Raw genomic sequence first — 23,762 nt, 5'->3', positions numbered from 1 at the left:
GTGCGTTCTGCCGTTCCTAACAATTCTGTAATGCTGTAGATAAGCCCCCGATGTAACCTGAAAGATAAGAAAAATGAGTTAGATTATACTCACCCGGGGGTCCGATCCAATGGGTGTCGAGGTCCGGTGCCTCCCATCTTCTAGCGATGACATCCTCCTCCTTACTTCTGTCATGCTCCTGCGCAGGCGTACTATATCTGCCCTATTGAGAGCAGAGTAAAGTACTGCAGTGCGCAGGTGCCGGACCTCTCTGACCTTTCCCGGCGCCTGCGCACTGCAGTATTCTGCGCTGCCCTCAACAGGGCAGATATAGTATGCCTGTGCAGGAGCCATGGCAGAAGTAGGACCGCGACACCCATCGAACCGGACTGCCCCCCCAGGTGAGTATAATCTAACTCGTTTTTCTTATCTTTCAGGTTACATCGGGGGCTTATCTACAGCATTACAGAATGCTGTAGATAAGCCCCTGATGGCGGTGGCCGCATCTCATAGGCCAAAAATGAGGTGACAGATTCCCTTTAAGGGTGGACACTTCTGTACATGACCCTTTGTACCAAACTCAGAAAGCTCAATGTTCTTGAGGGAAAGTGTCCACATCATCTGTATTTGCTAAAATTGTAGAAAAGGAGAACTCATAGTAGGTCCGCAGCACCCGTAAGAAAGATTAATATATCCAACCACCACCATTTGGATGCCTATATATTGCAAAAAAATAAGCAGCCAACAGCATTCATAAGAGAGCAATTTTTCCAACCACCACCATCATTCAGAAGACTAAATATTGCATAAAACAAGCAGGTCCATAGCACCTAAGAGAGAGAGCAATCTGTCCAACCACCACCATATGGATGTCTATACATCACATACAGTGGGAAAAATAAGTATTTGATACACTGCCCCTTTTGCAAGTTTTCCCACCTACAAAGAATGGAGAGATCTGTATTTTTATCACAGCTACACTTCAACTGTGAGAGAGAATCTAAACATAAAAACCAGAAAATCATATTGTATGTTTTTAAATATTAATTTAATTTAATTTTATTGCATGAAATAAGTATTTGATCAACTACCAACCAGCAAGAATTCTGCCTCTCACAGACCTGTTAATTTTTCTTTAAGATGCCCTGCTACTCTGCACTCATTACTAGAGATGAGCGACTTAGCCTTTTTTAGGGTCGAGTCAGGCTTCATGAAACCCATCTTTCTCAAAAGTCGAGTCGAACGAAATTGGCCAACTATAGGGAAAAGTCGTGAAACCCGAAACCCAATGCAAGGCAATGGGGAGAAAAGTCGGCAGTGAGTGGAGGACTGTAAACTAACCTGGCATGAATTTTAACCCTAGAGACGGCGAAATCTCTCTCTCTCTTCTCTCTCTTCTCCCTCTCCCTCTCTCTCTCTCTCCCACTCCCACTCCAGCAACGCTCCCGCTAGGCTCCGCTTCTCTCATTGGCTGGAAAAAGTCACGTGCAAGCATTCGGCAAAACCCGACTTTGGCGCTTGGGTCGCCGACCGCATGGCTGACTTCACACTGAGGTCGGGTTTCGTTTCATGAAATCTGACTTTGGCGAAAGTCGGCGACTTTTGAATCTGACCGACCTGTTTCGCTCAACTCTACTCATTACGTGTATTATTTGCTCCTGTTTGATCTCGTTACCTATATAAAAGACAGCTGTTCACACAGTCAATCATTCCCACTACAACCTCTCCAACATGGCCAAGACCAAAGAGCTGTCAAAGGACACCAGGGACAAAATTGTAGACCTGCACAAGGCTGGGAAGGGCTATAGGACAATATTCAAGCAGCTTGGTGAAAAGGCAACAACTATTGGCACAATTATTAGAAAATGGAAGAAACACAAGATGATGGTCAATCTTCCTCAGTCTAGGGCTCAATTCAAGATCTTGCCTCGAGGGGTAAGGATGATTCTGAGAAAGGTCAGGAATCAGCCCAGAACTACATGGGAGGACCTGGTCAATGACCTGAAGACAGCAGGGACCACAATCTCAAACATTACCATTAGTTCAACACTACACAGTCATGGATTAAAATCCTGGATCTTCTAGAGAAGATCTGTATGGACGAGTGGGCCAAAATTCCTGCTGCAGTGTGTGCAAACTTGGTCAAGATCTACAGGAAACATTTGACCTTTGTAATTGCAAGCAAAGGTTTCTATACCAAATATTAAGTTCTGTTTCTCTATTGTATCAAATACTGATTTCATGCAATAAAATGCAAATTAATTATGTAAAAATCATACAATGTGATTTTCTGGATTTTATTAAGATTCTGTCTCTCACAGGTGAAGTGTACCTACAATAAAAATTACAGACTTCTCCATTCTTTCTAGGTGGGAAAACCTGCAAAATCAGGAGTGTATCAAATACCGTATTTATGTTTCCCACTGTACACCCACCATCACAGAGTACTGTTCAATAAGTATGTAATCAAGATCAAAAGGAACAAGTAATTCTAATTTTCGTACCTCTTACTATAATACTAGTGGACTTCTTTGCGGGATTGCCGACATTGTTATTGGCGACACAACTGTAGGTCCCGGCATCTTCCGAGGTAATGGATGGTATTGATAATGTTCCACTATTTAGCACAGTCTTTTCTGGAAGATTTCCAACAGATCTAACCCAAGTCAATGATGGTATTGGCTCTCCACCAGTCGTGACACACTCTAACGTTATTGTTTCACCCGGATTGACTACGATGGGATCTTCCACCATAAGTTTAATTGATGGAGACGCTGAAAATGGAGAGAGAGAAAAGAAAGTTAGATAAATCACTATAAATGGTGGATACTTTATGTAAATTTCTAAGTTTAATAATCCAAATGATCAAAATTCTCGTGAAGTCGTGAAGACCACTTCTTTGAAGACACTACTCATCAAGTAGACCAAATTTTCGTGAATTCAAATTCCCATTTATTTGGTTATTTTCTTTACAAAAGCTTTCACTTTTAAAATGTAAAATAAAGCTATCTACAAAGCTCGGATTTCATGGTGGTGTAGAGAGAATATGAAGGTGGATTTTGTGATGAGAAGACTTTTCAACAATCTCATGAAATGTTGTTGCATTGAACCTATATATAGAATAGTGACCCACTAACTTCAAAGAAGGTCAAATTAATTTGTCCCCAGCTTCTTCTTTGATTGGGATCCTGTCTTTTTGGAGTTTCATGGAGCTTCATTAAGCTTCCAAAGCAAAGCTTCCATTCAAAGGTCTTTATCATGTGTAACATCAATGTTAAGTGGGTTGGTGTAAAGCCCACCAGACTCAGCAGTAGTAAAAATAAATTCACTGCTGTATAGAATCCTGTTTCCCCATTAAACATAACTAAAACACTTTCATATTATTGATATCAATGACTGCATTGAATGTTTCAATAGGAGTTATAGTTTCATTTACTGACCCGCTCACAAAATCAGATAATAGTGAATTTTTTTCCAATAGGTGCCACAAAAAATGAAGAATAAATAGGCTCTAAAAAAAGAGAATGAAATAGCAATTACAACCTCTTAAAACTCTTAGAACAGTATAAAAATAGCATCTTCGGCAGAGTATGACACTAATTGCAGATCATGGAAATGGTGAGCGCTCTGGATATTTCACAGCATTAAGGAGCACATAGTCTTTTTTGGATGCATGTCAAAATACTGGGGCATGAGAGAACATATGGCTGCATATCAAAACAAATGTCCGATACATCAAATTATAAGTTGAGTACAATCTATTTTTTTGTGCCATCAGCCACATTAGGGTGGGGAGAGGGTTACTGTAGTGTTGTCCAAGACTGCTTAGAAAAATGGTGCTTTCCACTTGTAGATTTCTGGCCTCCTATTACCCAACACTGTGATAACATAATAAAATCAGATGGTAGTCACCCTCCCCAGATCCAGGGATGGTTTCCTCCTGTTGGTCTCTGTGTACTGGCTTCAGTGATGAAATCTTGATTACAGTAGACATCCCCGCTGCAGCTGTTGAACAGAGAACCGGGCTGCTGGTGCTGACAAAGCAACGGGTCCAGAACTGCTGGTGTTGAACCTCCTGTTGCGAGAGGGAAGGAGATTGGGGACGAGGCGGAATCATAAGCTAGGTAAAGGGGGGATGGCAAGTGAGAGGGAGCTAAAAGGGTTTGTATGGGAAAGGAAGGGAGCTTCCCGCCAGAGAGCAGAGCGAGTCTGGACCATTGCCGGACTGAGGGGAGAAATAGGCCACAAAGTAAAGATCTCGGGCAGGTGTTGCGAGGACTCTCAACTACAGGCGGAAATGCGGAGAAATGCACGCCAAGTGGAGGATTGCGGAGGACTCCACTATCTTGCACAGCAGCTGAATGGACTAGGGGCTCAGCGGGCAAAACCGGTGACCGCCCGCTGCCGCCAGAAGTGAGACCGTTTGTTAGGCAGGGAAATCAGAAGACTCAGCATCGGCCTCAGCCGGCAGCCACTCATCCATTAGATTCTGAGAGAGAAACGGACAACTGAGTCACGATAAGTGAAACTGATAAACAGACTGTTAAGCTGGATTACCGTTACCCTGTTTAACTTGCATCCCTTTAATTGTATTTCCCTTGTTTCCTCCGTGTGAGGAGATTGTCCTTGTATTGATAAAGTCAACAATTGTTAACCCCTGCTCTGTGCTTCTGTGTCACTGCATCTGAGTACTGTGTTACACAGCCAATCAGTGAGCTCAGTGGCTGGTGCAATCTACATTAGTAAAGCAGCTGAGCACAGTGATTGGCTGCAGCGGTGATGTATGTTGTAGCCATGATGTCATTGCTGCAGCCAGTGCAGAGAGACTGACATAGCAGTAAAGAGCCAGAGCTAGACCCAGTGAAGGTGCATACTATCTGATTTTATTATTTTAATATGGCGTTCACCAATAGAGGCCAGATGTCTATAACTGGAAAACCCCTGTACATACACAAAATATAGGAAGACAAAAGGCAAAAATGCCAAGGGGTATCTACTATCCAAGGACCACCAACACCCTAGTCAAGTCAATTTTCAGCAACTACAAGTACTTGAAGACTGGACATAAGGGTGCTGTATATCATTACTATTTAGGTACTATATGGCCCTGACATTTGGGTATGTAGGGACATTACATTTTACAGTATATCACATATCACAGCATTTCCTTCTGGAAAGAACTGCATTATATTCCATAAAGCCACATACTACACCGTTCCTCTTCCATATCGCCTCCATCACTTCCAATCAAGAAACCATCTTCAGTAAAGTTCCATGGACTTTGACAACTTTCCTGGGAGTCCAGATGGTTTCCCTTTTTTTCTGGGAACATCTTGAATGTTATTTGAGAGTTTTCAAGCATGTTGTGTAAAGGTATTTTTGAACACTGTAGAGAATATTTATCCAAGGGGCATACAAAAACCTTGATTCCATCTTGTCTCACATCAGTCATCTCTGTAGTTGCTTTAATGGTATGTTGCTTTTTTCTTTGCGTGATTATGGTTTCTTTGACACTGTGTGTCCGTATTTTAGGCACGAAGAGGCAGGGAGGTTAACCGTGAATCATATTAATGTGCTAAAGTTTAATTACTTTGTTTTGATTTGGTGTAGATTAGAAATGAGCTTAACGGTTCTAATAAAATCCTCCCTTATTTTCCATCTGTCTTGAGGATTCCACTGCAATGGTTTATAGAAAGGCTGAAATGGATCAGTCAAAATAGAAGTACAGACTGTAAAAATGAGTAATTGTTGGTCACACATTAGATGTCAGGGCTCTGAAGTCTTCATGTTGACTCAAGAACCTTATAATCAGCAATCATCATGTTAATGAAATTCAACCAAAGGGGATACCTTTGTGGATGTGTTCGGTGCCCCATCCCTTTCATTCTCATGTTTTGAGAGTGTCCTAGAAGGCATATTCTGTTCATACAGACATCACGGCTATGACAGAACTGTAAAGTAATGAAGATGTTTGGAAAAATTACAGTCCAACTCCTTCATTCTATAACCATTGATGGAAAACAAGGCAATGATTTTGTTATCACTGCTTATTCTTCCTTTCGCCACCATGGATTGTTTCTATGTGTGAGCTCAAGCTGATAATTAAGGGTGAATGCTTATTCTCAGGATCTGTGAGGGCCATGAAAGTTAGACTACCACCAAAGGGGAATATTTCTTTTAAAAGAATTGTCTCTCAAATTCAACCTCTGTTTATGCAGAAGCCAAATCTATGGCCGAAATGTAATGTACCAATTCAAATAAATCATAGCCCAAGTCCTCCATTCTGTAGCGCCAGTAGAAAACTAAAAAGTGAGTTTCCTATAATGTATTCTTCTTTTCATCACCATGGAAATCATCTAGAAGTGGACTCTCGAATAGTTGTGGGTGATCGTTTACTCCAAGCATTGGTGAGGGCCGTAGATGTCAGACTCCTAGAAGTCAGGATTACCCATCCAATGGAATTGTCTCCCAAAGATGATTTCTGTTTAGGCCAATGTTTTCCAAACTTCAGTCATCACGGCCCACAACAGGTCATGTCTTCAGTATTTCCTTAACACTTATGGTGTAAGTATCACTATGGCATCAGGAATTCTCTCACCTGGGCAATACTATGGAAATCCTGAAAACATGACTTGTGGGGGTTCGTGAAGACTGGAGTTTGGAAAAAAATGGCTTAAGGGCTTGTCACACTAAGAGATATCGCTAGCATTATCGCTATAACTTGTGACGTTATAGCGATATTGCTAGCGATATCGCTGTGTCTGATACTTACCTACGACCGGCTCCCCCGCTGGTTATCGCTCATCGCGCGAGAACAGGCTGGACTGTTTCTCGTCGTCAGCTTCCTGCGGCGCTTCCTGCTGTGACTACGAGCGACGCGTGGAGCCGGGCGGGAGGACGCAGGATTGCCTCGTCTGACAGGTAAGTAGCGACCCCCGACCCCTGCGATGTCGCTGGTGAGATCTGCCTGTGTGGCAGCTCACTAGCGACCACTTAGCGATGTACCAGCGATCCTGACCGCGTCATATCGCTGGTCGGGATCGCTGGTACATCGCTAAGTGTGACAGTACCCTTAGACTAAAGACTTGTTTTGTTTATGACAGAAATGTCATGCAACTACAACCCAAGTCCTCCGTTCTGTAGCTGCCAGCCGAAAACTTATCAGCGAGTTTGCTATCACTTACTTGTCTTTTCTCCACCATGAACAGTGTCCATACATGAGCTCTCTGATAATCAAGATTGATGGTTCATTCTCAGGAATGATAACCGTCTTAGAATCAGACTACCACCAGTCTAGAATGCTCCGCTAATGGGATTGTATCCTGAAGACCAAGTCTGTTTAGTCTGAAGCCATGACTTTGGCAGAGCTGTAATATTAAATGTAGTTACTGAAGGAAATTACAGCATAAGTCCTTTATCCTATAGCCGCCAGTGGAAAAAAACTTGGCAAAGAGTTTTCTATTACTGTCTTCATTATCTGTGTGATAATCCAGAGTGATAGTAAGAGTCCTGAAAGTCACACTCTCATCAGTAGGGAATACCGCTCAAATGGGATGAACTCCTGAAGACAACCTCTGTTTGTAGATTGAAATCAAAACCATTGTAAAAATGTAATATATTACATGTAGCAACTTGTATAAATTGCAATCCAAGTCTTCCATTCTTATATAGCCACCATTAGAAAATTACACACTGAGTTTGCTTTTACTGCTAGTCTTCTTTTCGGCACCAATGACCGTTCTATGTGTGATAATCGAGGATGATGCTTGAGAGATTGAGTGGACAATACAAGCGCAATAGGGTCTTATCTAATGAACAAAAGGATATAAGAATTAAAGTGACTGCTAATCTCGTGAGGATGTGAAACCCACAACAAAGAATAGGGGTTTAAAAATAATAATTCCAGATGCTTTAGCACAAACAGGTTGGAAGCTTCAACATGGTTATCAAGTGTTAGAAGGAAGAAGGCGATACGCACAGCTGGTACAGGTAAATTGGCTCACGTGTATCTCCACGGGAGGTGGCTTCCTCAGAGGTAAAGTTCAGTGGCTAGGCTAGTGCTTTACATACCAAACTACAGTGTGATGGTAAGAGTCCTGAAAGTCACAGGCGCATCAGTAGAGAATACCCCTCTAATTGGATTATCTCTGAAACCTCTGTTTATAGACTAAACTCAAGACCATAGCCAGAATGGTGGGCACTGATCTGATTAAGGAAAGTGCCACTGACTGGGTGTGCCTTTCCTACCCTCCCCTTACCCCTGATTGGTTCGGGCATGACAGCTGCCCTTCCATGATTTAATGAAGGTGGGATTTAAGTATGGGGAGCCAATTGGGATAAAGAAGGGATTAGCACAGCCCCTTCCTATGTACATAAAATCCTGGGATTTTAGCAGCCCTTCCTCTTCCTCCGTTCACTGCGGTCCTGGAAGAGCTTTTTTAGCACTGTCTGGTAGGAAGATGGCAGACCCTCTGATTGAGGCCCTGCGAGCTCGGGTGCTGCAGGAGGGTGAGCCCTGGCTTCGGTCAGTGATAGAAGGGATCAGCGCTCACCTGTCCTCGGCGGTTAGGCCCCATAGCGCGGTTCAAGCGGCGGTCACCCCTGCCGCGGCCGCTGCGGCTCAGTGTGTGCAGCCGGCGGCGGGGGGGCAGGGAGGAGGCAGGCGGTCCGGGCGCCGTACCCGCCCTCCTCGGCGTCTCCGGGAGGCCTCACCGGCGCCTGTTGGGCTGCGTGGGCGGCGGGCAGCAGGCCGGAAGTCGCCGCCCCCTCACTTCCGGTCTGGCGCCGAAGCACGTGAGGAGGCGGCGGCGCTGCAGGGCATAGTGACCAGGTCCCCGGCGGCAGCGCGCAGCGGTGGTAGCGTGCGCTCCTCACGTGCGGTACCCAGGGAATCGAGCACAGGGAGGGAGGTGTGGGGTCAGGGCAGTGGGGAGCTGTCGGTCCCAGCGGTGGGACACATTATGGGGGGCAGGAATAGCACCTCCTCCGCAGGGTCGGCAGAGGAGGCAATTAGAGCACAGGCCACGGTGCCATTAGGGGGGGACAGGGACAACCACTAGCTATTCAGCAGCAGCCGGGGTCAAGCCCGTCACAGCCACCCTTGATTATGGCTGTTAGTGCCACAAGGGGTAACTTAAATACGGAGGACACTGTGGCTACGTCTAATGACGCCCAGTTTTCGCAGGCCCAGAACAGGGTGGCTGCGGAAGGGGTTGCAGGGGTTAATGCGGATTTAAGGGGTTCCCCAGGCAGGAGGGAGGACAGGCGTAGGCGCCGGAGATCCTCGTCCTCTTATTCGTCGTCCCCACAGTCGCGGCGGGAGCATCGCACTTCTCGGAGGAATAGGAAGAGGTCCCGGCGGTCGGGGCGCAGGGAAACTTCTCCTGGTCGTCATCATCATCGGTCCTCGAGGCGTGGCTCCCCATCTTCGGTGTCGGAGGTGTCCAGCACGTCTGCGAGTCCTGAACATGGCCAGGGCCCTCCTCCTGGTCATCGGGAGTCGAGGGCACGGTCAAGGACTTTCAGCCTGGTCGAGGTGGCCGTGCCTCCCAGGGCTTCAAGTCGCAGCACTTTCAGTCAGGAGAGGTGTCCAGGAGCCGGAGTACCTCCATCGATGGGAGTCCCTCCTCCATCAGCGGACGCGGGTGAGTGTTCCCTTTTGGGACTAAAAAGTGCGGATAATGCTGTGGTTCTTTCAGCTCTGAAGGCGTTGCTTGGGCAATTGCCCTTAACATCCGATGTTGTGCAAAACAAAGCAAAAGTTGATACCGCGCCAGCGGGAGTATATAAAGATACCATGTTTTGTGGGGTGAGTGCGCTTGGGTCGCACGTCGACGAGGAAACTAAAACAAAAATTTGGAATAATGGTTTTATAGATATTTGGGCGCTAATTTCTGTGGATCAACATACGGTGGATAAAGAGAGGAGAACGTTTGAGAGATTTACGGATAAAGGGCGCCAGAAGGTGGCGAAAACGATGAACAATTGGTTGCAGGCTTTTGCAGTGCTGGGTTGCATTATGGGTCAGTAGCATCCGGGTCGTTGTTCGGAGCTTTTTATTTACCAAGATTTGATTTACAACTCTTATAAGGCTCATGGTGGATCGGCATGGTGGCGGTATGACGAAGAATTCCGGAGGAGATTGGCTCTCCATCCAGATATTGGTTGGGGGGTGAAAGCGACCGAGGTTTGGTTAAGGTTGATGATGACACAAAGGCCATCTCCCTTTCCATCAGCGGCTGCTGGACAAAGCGCAACAGGTTCCAGTTCAGTGGTCGTGCAAAGACCCGGTGCCTGTTGGTTGTTCAATGAAGGGCACTGCAGATTCTACGGCCTTTGTAAGTTTAAGCACGAATGTTCGGCATGTGGCGGTTCCCATCCAGCATGTAAATGTGTGCGGCCAGCAGGAAAGTTGCCCATTAAGCCGCAGCAAACTGATAGGAAGGACGCCGGTGAGCGTAGTCGAGATGGGATCGTGGTTAGACCGTTATCCTAATAAAGAAGCGGCTGGTCAGCTGCGTTTTGGTTTTTCTGAGGGTTTTTTCATCCCGTTCCGACTGCAAAAATGCAGTGGTTTCCCGGCAAATTTGAAATCAGCCCGGGAACATCCAGAGGTTCTTGTCGAGAAGATACAAAAGGAGGTTCGTCTTGGTAGGATGGCTGGCCCCTTTTCAATACCACCGTTTTCGGAGTTTAGAGTGTCGCCGTTAGGGGTTATTCCGAAGAAGGAACCGGGTTCGTTTCGATTGATACATCACTTATCGCATCCGAAAGGGTTTTCCGTCAATGATGGGATTTCGCCCGAAGATGCATCGGTGTCTTATGCATCGTTTGATCGGGCGGTAACGTTGATTAGAACGGCGAGAGAAGGTGCTTGGTTGGCGAAATCGGATATTGACTCGCCGTTTCGTTTGCTGCCAGTGCACCCGGATTGTTTTCATTTGCTGGGTTGCCAAGTGGACGGCGAATTTTACTATGACATGTGTCTCCCCATGGGATGTTCTATCTCTTGTTATTATTTTGAGCTTTTTAGTTCATTTTTGGAATGGGTAGTGAGATGGGAATCGGGGAGCAGGTCCGTTACCCACTACCTGGACGATTTTCTTTTTGTTGGCCCAAAGGGCTCGGATTTGTATAACAGGTTGCTTATGGCTTTCACGACCATGGCTGAGAGATTTGGTGTGCCATTGTCCCAAGAGAAGACCATCGGCCCGGAGCAAGTTTTATCGTTTTTGGGCATCGAAATTGATACGGTCGCAATGGTGTACCGTCTTCTCAGTGAGAAAGTTCAAAAATTGATGTCGCTGATTGATGGATTCATGTCTGTTAACAAGGTGACCCTTTTACAGATGCAATCGCTGTTAGGTCTCTTGGTTTTTGCCAGCAGAATCATGCCAGTGGGCAGGGTTTTTTCGCGGAGGCTATCCTTAGCTACGAAAGGTGCGTCTAGCCCCCATCACAGGGTGCGGGTTACAAAGACTATGAAGTCGGATTTGGAAGTGTGGCGTTTGTTTTTGGAAAAGTTCAATGGTCATACCTGTTTCATGTTGCCCCGCCGCATGGCTCGTGATATGGGATTACGTTTCACGGGAGATACAGAGGCTGGTTTTTCGGCGGTTTTTGAGAACAGGACGTGTAGGGAGCCGTGGCCGGAGGTTTGGCGGAGTTCGGAGTTATGTCGGGACGGGACGTTATGTGAAATTTTTGCGATTGTCGTTTCGATTGAACTTTGGGGTGAGTTACTCAGTAACCAAGAGATTCATATGCAGACTGCTGATTTGCGCGTTGCTAGATGTATCAATCATATGTCGTCCGAGTCGCAGCCGGTATTGAGCCTGCTGCGTCGGTTGGCTTTATTGAGTCTGAGATTTAATATCTGGCTTCAAGCTCAATTGGTACAAGAAAGTGATCTTTGCATGTCTAACTCTTCCATTCACCCTGATTTACAGGTGCTATCAGGTTCTTGCCCCAATGCTCTCCAGGAGGTTTTTCGATGTCCGCCGCACCTGTGGGAGTTGGTCGCGAACAGCTGATGTCGCTGGTTCGCTCGTCGGTGACTGCGTCTACGTGGCAAGCTTACGGTAAGGCGTGGAAGGAATGGTGTTTAGTGGCGGGTTCCAGGCCGGTGCAAGACTGCGGGGAGGCGAGATTGCAAGTGGTAATAGAGTACCTCTGCCATTTGAGGGATAGGGGTTTGTCGGGGACATCAGTACAGCAGCGTTTGTCGGGTATTGCCTTTCATTTTCAATTGTTAGGTTGGGGGGATGTGCCGAAATCCTTTATTATTCGGCAAGCCATTAAAGGGTGGAAGAGGATTCATCCTACTAGTGAGTGTCGGCGTCCCATTTCGCTAGCCTTACTGGGCCAGCTGATAGAGATTTCGCAAAAGGTCTGTAGTTCAAAGTTCGAAGCGGCCCTCATATCCGCGGCGTTCAGTTTAGCATTTTTTGGAGCATTAAGGGTTGGGGAATTAGTTCCGCGTGGAAAAAATGGTTCAGACTGTGGATTACTAGTTGGGGATGTGGTTTTCTTGGACACAGCGGTGCGGGTACGCATAAGGAAGTCCAAGACTGATACATTGGGTCGGGGTTCTTGGGTGTTGCTGAATGCCTCAAACTCCCCGACGTGCCCGGTTGGTTTGCTGACGGTATACTTGGATGTTAGATGCGGTGGTGAATTTTTCTTCACGCACGTAGATTCATCGCCATTGACGAGATACCAATTCCAGGCGGTATTCAATAAATGTTTGAAGGGGGTGGGAGTGCCGGTTCGTGATTACGGCACACATTCTTTTCGAATTGGGGCTGCTACGGAGGCTGCTAAGGAAGGTTTGCCCGATGAAGAAGTTCAGCGGATCGGGAGGTGGCGTTCAGCGTGTTTTGCTAGGTACATTCGTCCGGATTTATTGTACTAACGTTTCAATTCTTTCTGCAGATCCGGTTAGACCAACGGTATGGCTGCTGGGACACTCGTATATATTTTGGGCAGCGCAGCGAGCGGAATGTCGCCCTGGTGGGAGACATTTAGGCTTTCGAGATGTGTCCTGCATGTGGAGAGGCATCCGGGGGTTGCAATGGCCGCAAGTTCTCCCGGAAGTGGTGTCGATTTCAAGAGGAACCAGGGGTCCGACAATTTTGGTTTTGCATGCAGGGGGAAATGATTTATGTTCCTACAAGATGGTGGAGCTCCTTACAATGATGCGAGCCGACATGGAGCGATTTCATGGTTTTTTTCAAGAATTGGTTTTCGTATGGTCAGAAATTGTTCCGAGGGCAGTGTGGCAAGGAGCGAGGGATGGTATAGCCGTGGAGCGTACCAGGAGGAACATAAATGCTCGGATTTCTAAGTTCGTTCGCGAGCGTTTTGGGGTAGTGGTTAGGCATAGATAGTTGGAAGGGGACAATGCTGCATTGTTGAGACCCGATGGTGTACATCTGAATGATATCGGGCTCGATATTTTTCTCTCTGGTCTCCAAGATGGCATTGAGCAGGCATTGCTGTTGATGGGTGGGGGTCGGAGTCCTGTCTGAGGTCAGGATCCTCCGTGGCGTTGGAGAAGTTATTGCACGAAGCTACGGCTTGCCGGCTGACTTGCCTGCGTCTATGGAGCGGGGCATTGAGCGGCTAGCGCGTTTTAAGAAAGCTAAGTGCCTGTTTACAAAAGGTTGTTAAATTTTATAAAAGAATTTTAATAAAGCTGTGACCGACTTTCACCCATCATTGGTTTTCAGTGTCTAATTAATAGTGGTTAAGAGGGGCTGAGGAAATGCGTTAAGGGGTTATCTTCCCCTCCTTTTAGGTCAACACAGTCTGGTGGGCACTGATCTGATTAAGGAAAGTGCCACTGACTGGGTGTGCCTTTCCTACCCTCCCCTTACCCCTGATTGGTTCGGGCATGACAGCTGCCCTTCCATGATTTAATGAAGGTGGGATTTAAGTATGGGGAGCCAATTGGGATAAAGAAGGGATTAGCACAGCCCCTTCCTATGTACATAAAATCCTGGGATTTTAGCAGCCCTTCCTCTTCCTCCGTTCACTGCGGTCCTGGAAGTGCTTTTCCCACCCTCCCTCCCCTTTTTGTTACGAATTTGCTGATGTTATGTTGTTTCGTTCTTTTATTTGTAGTTATTACAAGTCACGGCGTTGGAGAAGTTATTGCACGAAGCTACGGCTTGCCGGCTGACTTGCCTGCGTCTATGGAGCGGGGCATTGAGCGGCTAGCGCGTTTTAAGAAAGCTAAGTGCCTGTTTACAAAAGGTTGTTAAATTTTATAAAAGAATTTTAATAAAGCTGTGACCGACTTTCACCCATCATTGGTTTTCAATGTGTCTAATTAATAGTGGTTAAGAGGGGCTGAGGAAATGCGTTAAGGGGTTATCTTCCCCTCCTTTTAGGTCAACACAGTCTGTAAGACAATATTACATTTAGCAATTTTCATTCTATAGCCACCATTAGAAAACTAGGCATTGCGTTTGATATCACTTAGTTTTCTATTTAGCACCATAGACCATGTCTATAAATGAGCTCACTGATAATTCAAAAGTCATGATTCATTCCCAGGATTGGTAAAGATTCTAGAAATCAGACTCCAGATTCCAATCCAGAATATTCCTCTAATGGGATTGTCTTCTGAAGACCATGTCTGTTTAGGGTGAAGCCATGACTATGGCAGAAATTTCACTTTACATGTAGTTATTCAGATAAATTACAATCCAATTCCTCCTTTCTGTAGCCACCAGTAGACAATTAGACAGCTGTGTTATCTTTTCAGAATTATCAACAGTGTCCATACATGTAGTATTTCTAAGAATTGAGGGTGATGGCTCTATTTATTGAGGCTCTTGAAAAACCTACTAAATGGCTACCCATGAAATTGTCTTTCTTCTTCATTTTTTTTTTTGCGCAAACTGAGCTTCTTCTTTAGATTAAGTGTAAAGAGGTGGCGGGGACCATCAGTTGCCTCCTCTCTCCTAGATGCTAGGCCTGTGTACCCCATGCGGTCCCCTGATGGCTTGGCTATCAGTTAATGTATTAACATTGTGTTTTACTGTTTTATCAATGTGTCTGTATGTCTGATATTGTGCGGTTGTGAGTGTACTGTGTTATACAACATGTATGTAATTAGTTCAGGGTTAGAACAGGTTAACCAAAAGGGGCTGAATTAGCAGCCTGGAAGAAGCAGGAAGCTCCTGCTTCATGAGCAGAGTCTGGGCAGTCTTGCCTGTGGCAGAATATGCTCCACTGATGGGAGCATAATATACCCCCGGAGAGGAGAAAGTGCTGCCAAAGGACTGCTGGGCAATTGGAACGGGCAATAGGACTGTGCAAGTGCCCAGTAAAGGATTGTCTGCTCCTCATGACCGGGTGGGAGCTGTTGGGACAGAATATCTGGATAGGAATAGCGCAGGAAGCATTATCTTCGGTATTTCATTGTTATTAAAATTTTGCCACTGTTGGAACTGATGTGTGACGTGTGGTGCATCCAGAGGACGCCGTTCCAGTATGGAGAGCCATCGTGTGTCAGAAGTAACCAACTGTGCCATAGAGCTGGGACTTGAACTGTCTTTTCATGTGCAAGGGACCGGGGTGCTCACTGACTGTGACCTAGTAGACTCGCCCATGACTACCACCCCATGCCACCTTGCTACAAAAGGACCAAAGGAAATGATTAGCTTATATAGTTCCACCCTTACTTGGGTTGGGAGATTAGGTGACATTAACCACCAATAGGAGAGTGGCCATCATTTTTTTTGTAATATCCCTTTACAGATTTTTAAGGTGTGACATTAAGTGCAAAATTGAATTGACCTGCAAGTTCCAGAAGAGAAAATCTTACCCCATAGATTTTCCCACTTGGTTACATTTACTATATACTATTGCTACTCGAACCTTATAGAAATGAAGTTGTAATAACAAAGTAGATGACCATGTAATATTGGCATCGCAGATTGTATGTGTTACCCATGAATCACATTGCTTTTCATGTCTAGTTTTCTTATATTGAGAAGTAGTTGCTATCAATTCCATGGAAGATCATCCGTCGTCTTCACTTGAATGATTAACATGTTTATTTTAGCAGCTTAAATATTGCAGCAGAGGAATGTAGTTCTCCAGGCTAAGATTCTGCGGTATTGTATTGGAAAGATTATGACCTTGAGCAATTGTATTATCTGACGGCTGAGTCTCCTTTGTAGGGATGTGTTCTGTGCTATTTTGATTATTTTAACTTTATCCTCCGCATAGCCATTATTATATAAGAGACAGAAGCATTAAAAAGATTAAGTTCTAAAATTCAGGTCAATAAAGTCCATGCAAATATCTGAACACCACTATTATCTTCGAGTGGTCACAATGTACAGATGCGCCAGGCAGTTGACATGACTTATCAAGAAATGGGAATTTTTTTCTTTTTTTTTTTTTTTTTTTTTAAAGAGATGAGGGATTGGAACAATCTAATAACATGAAGGGTTAATACATCCTAAATGAAGGAGACTTTAAACAAATTTTATATTAACGGTCAACACTCAATATGTGATCTGTAGGAATACATTCATTACTTCAACTCTACAGCCAAAACTTATTCAACTCAATATAGATGTATCCACACTTACATTTGTACCAACATTTCTATATAAGGACTACAATTTCTCATGATTCAATTAAATGTAATATATGATTGTGATATGCAAACAAAACCCTCAATAGGCTGCATTTCCCATACCAAACACTGGTTGACTACATATAGACACATACAGCATAAATATCTCCCACTAGAGTATCGCAAAATCATGTTCAATGCTACCACTTAAGAAATGTTGAGCCAAAAGGAAAGATAATAAAGGACTCATCCACTATGTCTGTTATTGAAGCTTAGCACTGTTCACTTCCATGTACTGTATACCTTGACAACTTCATAGCTTTGCCTGCTTGCTCTGTACAACAACCCATTTGGCAACAGATAGCACCGTATTCTTTAAATATAGCATCATCTAATGGTGAACTATCATAGTGTTATTAAAAAAAGACAGCTTCTTTTTACATACCCTTTAATTGCATATAGACTAAAGAGAGTACTTCATAACAATGTGCTACTCTTTTGGTCATTGTGACTAAAGCATTTTCATGTTCAGTTAGTAATCTTGTGCCACAGATTACAAACAAAGTTTGAGAGCTACTAACAAAGAGCAGCCCTTTTGTCACGGTCATGTGTGTCTGGACGCAGCGAGTACCAAAAGGCGAACCCATAAGACACACGTGACCCTGGATACACCGCCTCCAGTGGGGCGAATTTAAATAATAACACGTGCAGCTGGATACGCCGCCTCCAACTGGCAAATTTAGGTATTACACGTATTTATACAATAGTCTGGAAACCCCGCCTCCAGTAAGGCGAATTTAAATAATAAAGGGGAACCTGGGTAACATTAACAATGGTGGGCCCTGCGATAGTGACTAGGGACGTGGAGACCTCCTGCACTCCCCTGAGCCAGAGTCCCTGCACTCCTAACGTTCCCTATGACGGTTCCGCACCGGGCGACGCTCAGGAACCTTAAAACCCTGACTCACCCTGACCCTAAACCCTCACTAGGGAATTGGTCGGTGCGGAAACTAATCCCACCACTGCACTAAACACACACAAGGGAAAATGACAATACAGGGGGAACACCACTTAGCTTTGCTCTGTTGCGTACGCTCCTAGCAACAGAGCCCACCACCTGCGTGCATACTCTCCTCCACCCCGATCCATCACCATAACCGGATCCATCACCATAGTGTAGCCTTGGAGCAGAGTCCACCACCAGTTGCAGCTGCCCAGTAAACAGAGTCCCAAAGATGAGTCCAGCTTCTGCCAAAAAGTCCAGCATGCTTGAGTCCAGTTTTCAGCAACCAAGTCCAGCATGCTGAGTGCAACTCTCACCATCGTCGCCACTCCACCAAGCCATGCAATCACATCCTGCTGACACCATAAACTGCAACTCCACCACGCCATGCCAACCCTCCATGCAGACTCCATAGCTGACTCAACCCCTCTGGCTGGGCTGCCCAGGACTCTCATTCAGCTCCTTCTTTCACCCAGGCTTCCTTGAGAATGACTAACTCACAATATCACCAACAGTGATTGAACACACCTGACCCTCTTTTATAGAGCCTCACACCTGATTTATAATTACGTGCACATTAAACCAAGGAAACTAAAGTGCACTACCGCTCACCACTACTGGGGCAACTTAGAATGAATGACACCACGTGTAATAATTCTAATGGCCACCGGGGGCAATCAACCCACTTTGGCACCAAGCCAAAGGAAAAAAAGTTCACTTTGTCCATTTACTTGTCAGATCCACCTTGGATCATGACAGTACCCCCTCCTTAATGAGGGGCCTCTGGACCCTCAAGACCACTCCTCATAAGGGAAACACCTATAGCGGGGATGCCCAGATCCTGGGTTCTCCCCACCACCATCTGAAACTTCAGGTTTATGACAAACGCACCACTGGTATTGGCAATACATGTTCTGGAGGCACCACTCATCTCCACAGTGCCGACCTGGGGAACGAGTTTATGGATGTGTATGTTTGCTATGAGGTGATCAGACTCCACAACACACTTCCACAAGATGTTTTTTGGTGGCCACCCATACATGCTCGTTCACACACAGGTCCGGACCTGAACGTTTATTGCCACACATTCGTTTGTCATATTTTGGTGAACTCATTCTGGACTCGACAACAGAGGCGTCCCCCTGCTGTCACCACTTTCACACCTCCGCTATTCACCAAGGGACACCACCCTCCAACCCTTTCACCATGAGGTCTGCGCTTCCCAGGGTTGGTTAATGGCGAGGGTTGAGATTTGTCCCCACTCCCCCGCAGCACACCTGCTGCTCAAACCTGGAGGAGAAGGGGACAGGAATATGGAGAAAATATACTGTCATGTTCTCAGTGCAGGTTTTTGAGCTGCACACATGGGGTTAATATCTGGAGCTCGGTGCAGGTTTTGACCTGCACACCTGGGGTTAATGATTGTGGCCTCTTTCTGGTTCTGGAAGAGCTTCTTAAACCCCGGGGAAGCTTCAATCCCTGCCAGCCATACTTTTGCCTTTGGCCTAGTGTGCTGACCCCGTGTGCCTGTTTGTTGCTATAGCTTGTTTATATGGTTCTGACCCGGTTCTGTTTCCCGTTGTGAGTTTGCCTGTTGATTTTGTACTGCGTTATTATCTCTGTGTATGACTCATTGCCTGTGACCTGACTACTATCTGCTCGCCCCTCTTGTACCTTTGCAGCTATCTCTGTGTGTGACTCACTGGCTACGTCTTGACTATTCTCCCTGTCTATGCCCCCTGGTAACTTTGTCTCGCAGTTACCCTGCTAGGAGTTATCTTGCAGCTCCTTGCTCTGTGGAGTTTAGGCCACGCCCCTAGCAGTTACGTGCTTCAGGTCCTGCGGCTCTGAAGTTTGAATCTACTCGGCTGCTGCCCACTCCACAGGTATCTTTGAGCACTGTTCGCTTTACTCAGGACACACGCACTGGCTCAGTGAGCAAGTTCAGTGCGGTGTTCCTGACATTTACACTCGCTGGTCGCCTTCCTCCACACGACCAGGAGGGGGCGGCTTCTTCGATGGTATAGAAGATTTGGCGTGAGCCCCGCGGACTATAACACCAGTCTGCTCACTACAGGGACGTACCCCTTCACCTCGGGGAACCCCAGACAGTACCATGCGAATCATCAACTCCACCCACCTGTCTGGGTATGTCCGCCTGTATGAACAAGTCCCGCTCCCCAGCAGCAACTCTAGGGGGCACTTTGCCAGAGCCGCAGGAATATGGAGGAGAAATACACTCACTGGCCGCCTCCACACGACCAGGAGGGGCGGCTTCTTCGATGGTATAGAAGATTTGGCGTGAGCCCCACGGACTATAACACCAGTCTGCTCACTACAGGGACGTACCCCTTCACCTCGGGGAACCCCAGACAGTACCATGGGAATCACCAACTCCACCCACCTGTCTGGGTACATCCGCCTGTATGAACAAGTCCCGCTCCCCAGCAGCGACTCTAGGGGGCACTTTGCCAGAGTCGCAGGAATATGGAGGAGAAATACACTCGCTGGTCGCCTCCACACGGCCAGGAGGGGCGGCGTCTTCGGTGGTATTGAAGATTTGGCTTGAGCCCCGCGGACTATACACCAGTCTGCTCACTACAGGGACGTACCCCTTCACCTCGGGGAACCCCAGACAGCACCATGGGGATCACCAACTCCACCCACCTAGTCTGGTTACGTCCGCCTGGATGAACAAGTCTCGGTCCCCAGCAGCGACTCTAGGGGGCACTTTGCCAGAGCCGCAGGAATATGGAGGAGAAATACACTCGCTGGTCGCCTCCACACGGCCAGGAGGGGCGGCTTCTTCGGTGGTATTGAAGATTTGGCGTGAGCCCCGCGGACTATACACCAGTCTGCTCACTACAGGGACGTACCCCTTCACCTCGGGGAACCCCAGACAGCACCATGGGGATCACCAACTCCACCCACCTAGTCTGGTTACGTCCGCCTGTATGAACAAGTCCCGCTCCCCAGCAGCGACTCTAGGGGGCACTTTGCCAGAGCCACAGGAATATGGAGGAGAAATACACTCACTGGTCGCCTCCACACGACCAGGAGGGGTGGCTTCTTCGATGGTATAGAAGATTTGGCGTGAGCCCCGCGGACTATAACACCAGTCTGCTCACTACAGGGACGTACCCCTTCACCTCGGGGAACCCCAGACAGTACCATGGGAATCACCAACTCCACCCACCTGTCTGGGTACGTCCGCCTGTATGAACAAGTCCCGCTCCCCAGCAGCGACTCTAGGGGGCACTTTGCCAGAGCCGCAGGAATATGGAGGAGAAATACACTTGCTGGTTGCCTCCACACAGCCAGGAGGGGCGGCTTCTTCGGTGGTATTGAAGATTTGGCGTGAGCCCCACGGACTATACACCAGTCTGCTCACTACAGGGACGTACCCCTTCACCTCGGGGAACCCCAGACAGCACCATGGGGATCACCAACTCCACCCACCTAGTCTGGTTACGTCCGCCTGTATGAACAAGTCCCGCTCCCCGGCAGCGACTCTAGGGGGCACTTTGCCAGAGCCGCAGGAATATGGAGGAGAAATACACTCGCTGGTCGCCTCCACATGACCAGGAGGGGCGGCTTCTTCGGTGGTATTGAAGATTTGGCGTGAGCCCCGCGGACTATACACCAGTCTGCTCAATACAGGGATGTACCCCTTCACCTCGGGGAACCCCAGACAGCACCATGGGGATCACCAACTCCACCCACCTGGGTGGGTGCGTCCGCCTGTATGAACAAGTCCCGCTCCCCAGCAGCGACTCTAGGGGGCTTTTTGCCAGAGCCGCAGGAATATGGAGGAGAAATACACTCTCTGGTTGCCTCCACACGACCAGGAGGGGGCGGCTTCTTAAATGGTATGGAAGATTTGGCGTGAGCCCCGCGGACTATACACCAGTCTGCTCACTACAGGGACGTACCCCTTCACCTCGGGGAACCCCAGACAACACACCATGGGGATCACCAACTCCACCCACCTGTCTGGTTACGTCCGCCTGTATGAACAAGTCCCGCTCCCCACCAGCGACTCTAGGGGCTTTTTGCCAGACCGCAGTCGCCATTTGATTCTCTGGTGAAGCCAAATAGAAGGCCCCAGACCCTGATAACTACTGCTGCAGCGGCTCTAACACACCATGCCACTCCTCACTCACCTCAGTGAGGCCCGGCAGCAATTACTCAGCGGTCTCCACATGGCCAAGGGTCACCAGAAAAAAAATGTAAGGTTGGTGATAATGTCACGGTCACGTGTGTCTGGACACAGCAAGTACCGCAAGGCGAACCCATATGACACACGTGACCCTGGATACACCGCCTCCAGTGGGGCGAATTTAAATAATAACACGTGCAGCTGGATACGCCGCCTCCAACTGGCGAATTTAGGTATTACACGTATTTATACAATAGTCTGGAAACCCCGCCTCCAGTAAGGCGAATTTAAATAATAAAGGGGAACCTGGGTAACATTAACAATGGTGGGCCCTGTGATAGGGAATAGGGACGTGGAGACCTCCTGCACTCCCCTGAGCCAGAGTCCCTGCACTCCTAATGCTCCCTATGACGGTTCTGCACCAGGCGACGCTCAGGAAACTTTAAACCCTGACTCGCCCTGACCCTAAACCCTCACTAGGGAATTGGTAGGTGCGGAAACTAATCCCACCACTGCACTAAACACACACAAGGGAAAATGACAATACAGGGGGAAAACCACTTAGCTTTGCCCTGTTGCGTACGCTCCTAGCAACAGAGCCCACCACCTGCATGCATCTTCTCCTCCACCCGGATCCATCACCATAGTGCAGCCTTGGAGCAGAGTCCACCACCAGTTGCAGCTGCCCAGTAAACAGAGTCCCAAAGATGAGTCCAGCTTCTGCCAAAAAGTCCAGCATGCTTGAGTCCAGTTTTCAGCAACCAAGTCCAGCATGCTCAGTGCAACTCTCACCATCGTCGCCACTCCACCAAGCCATGCAATCACATCCTGCTGACACCATAAACTGTGACTCCACCACATCATGCCAGCCCTCCATGCAGACTCCATAGCTGACTCAACCCCTCTGGCTGGGCTGCCCAGGACTCTCATTCAGCTCCTTCTTTCACCCAGGCTTCCTTGAGAATGACTAACTCACAATATCACCAACAGTGATTGAACACACCTGACTCTCTTTTATAGAGACTCACACCTGATTTATAATTACGTGCACATTAAACCAAAGAAACTAAAGTGCACTACCGCTCACCACCACCGGGGCAACTTAGAATGAATGACACCACGTGTAATAATTCTAATGGCCACCGGGGGCAATCAACCCACTTTGGCACCAAGGCAAAGGAAAAAAAGTTCACTTTGTCCATTTACTTGTCATATCCACCTTGGATCATGACACTTTTATTGGTAGATCTACCAATCAATGTGTTGAATATTTAGAATGCACAGAGTTTTAAAGTGTCAATTTAAAATGAACTGTATTGTAAAGCATTGTCTAATAGTGTGCCATATTACCCAACAGAAAACAGAAAATTCCAATGAAATACATGAAGGAGAGACAAAGACCCACCACCACTTCTTGTCCAAAGACAAAAACCAACCACTTACCGGATTAAGACAAAGACCCACCTCTACTTCCTGTACAAAGACAGACTCACCCTCACTTCCGACACAAAGATAAAGACCTACCATGACTTCCTTTAAAGAGACAAAAACTCACCACCATGTCTTGTCCAGAGGCAAAAATCCATTACTTACTGCATAGAGATAAAGAGACCCATCCCTAACTTCCGGCATAAAGATAAAGACCCACCACAACTTCCTGCATAGAGATAAGACCCAACTTCTCTTTCTATACAGAGACAGACTCACCCCCAATTCCTATGCAAGCAGGTATAAGGATGCAGAGCAAGGGTTAACAAGAGTGCGGTTTAATTTACAGCAATAAACTCCTCGCTTGGAGATAACAGGGGAATAACAGTGAGATAACAGGAAGGGGACAAGCAGGTGAAAACAGTGTTATTGTGAAACAACACAACAGTCTTGCTATCAAATTCAACTTATCGTGACTCCACTGTCCTTTAGTCACGTGTGGCCCGATGGATGATGGAATGCCGGTGGATGCTGACACTGCGTCTTCAGGTTTCCCCGCCCAATACATGGTTCCACTTCAGGCGGCAACGGGCAGT

At 47.0% G+C, this 23,762-nt stretch overlaps 1 protein-coding gene across 2 annotated transcripts in view; it reads right to left on the bottom strand.

Moving 5' to 3' along the window:
- Window positions 1-23,762, bottom strand: part of MDGA2 (MAM domain containing glycosylphosphatidylinositol anchor 2) — a 1,066,479-nt gene that overhangs the window by 342,365 nt on the left and 700,352 nt on the right. For both annotated transcript variants that reach the window (XM_073577764.1, XM_073577765.1), the window contains exon 6: window positions 2,484-2,753. In XM_073577764.1, the coding sequence (XP_073433865.1) occupies window positions 2,484-2,753 (270 nt within the window). The remainder of the gene's footprint in view (window positions 1-2,483; window positions 2,754-23,762) is intronic.

The sequence above is a fragment of the Dendrobates tinctorius genome, unplaced genomic scaffold (assembly GCF_039654945.1).
Source record: "Dendrobates tinctorius isolate UK_male_01 unplaced genomic scaffold, ASM3965494v1 ptg000057l, whole genome shotgun sequence".
In the NCBI taxonomy this organism is placed as follows: Eukaryota; Metazoa; Chordata; class Amphibia; order Anura; family Dendrobatidae; genus Dendrobates; species Dendrobates tinctorius.
Note: the sequence above shows the minus strand (reverse complement) of the source record. Positions and strands in the feature narration are given on the sequence as shown.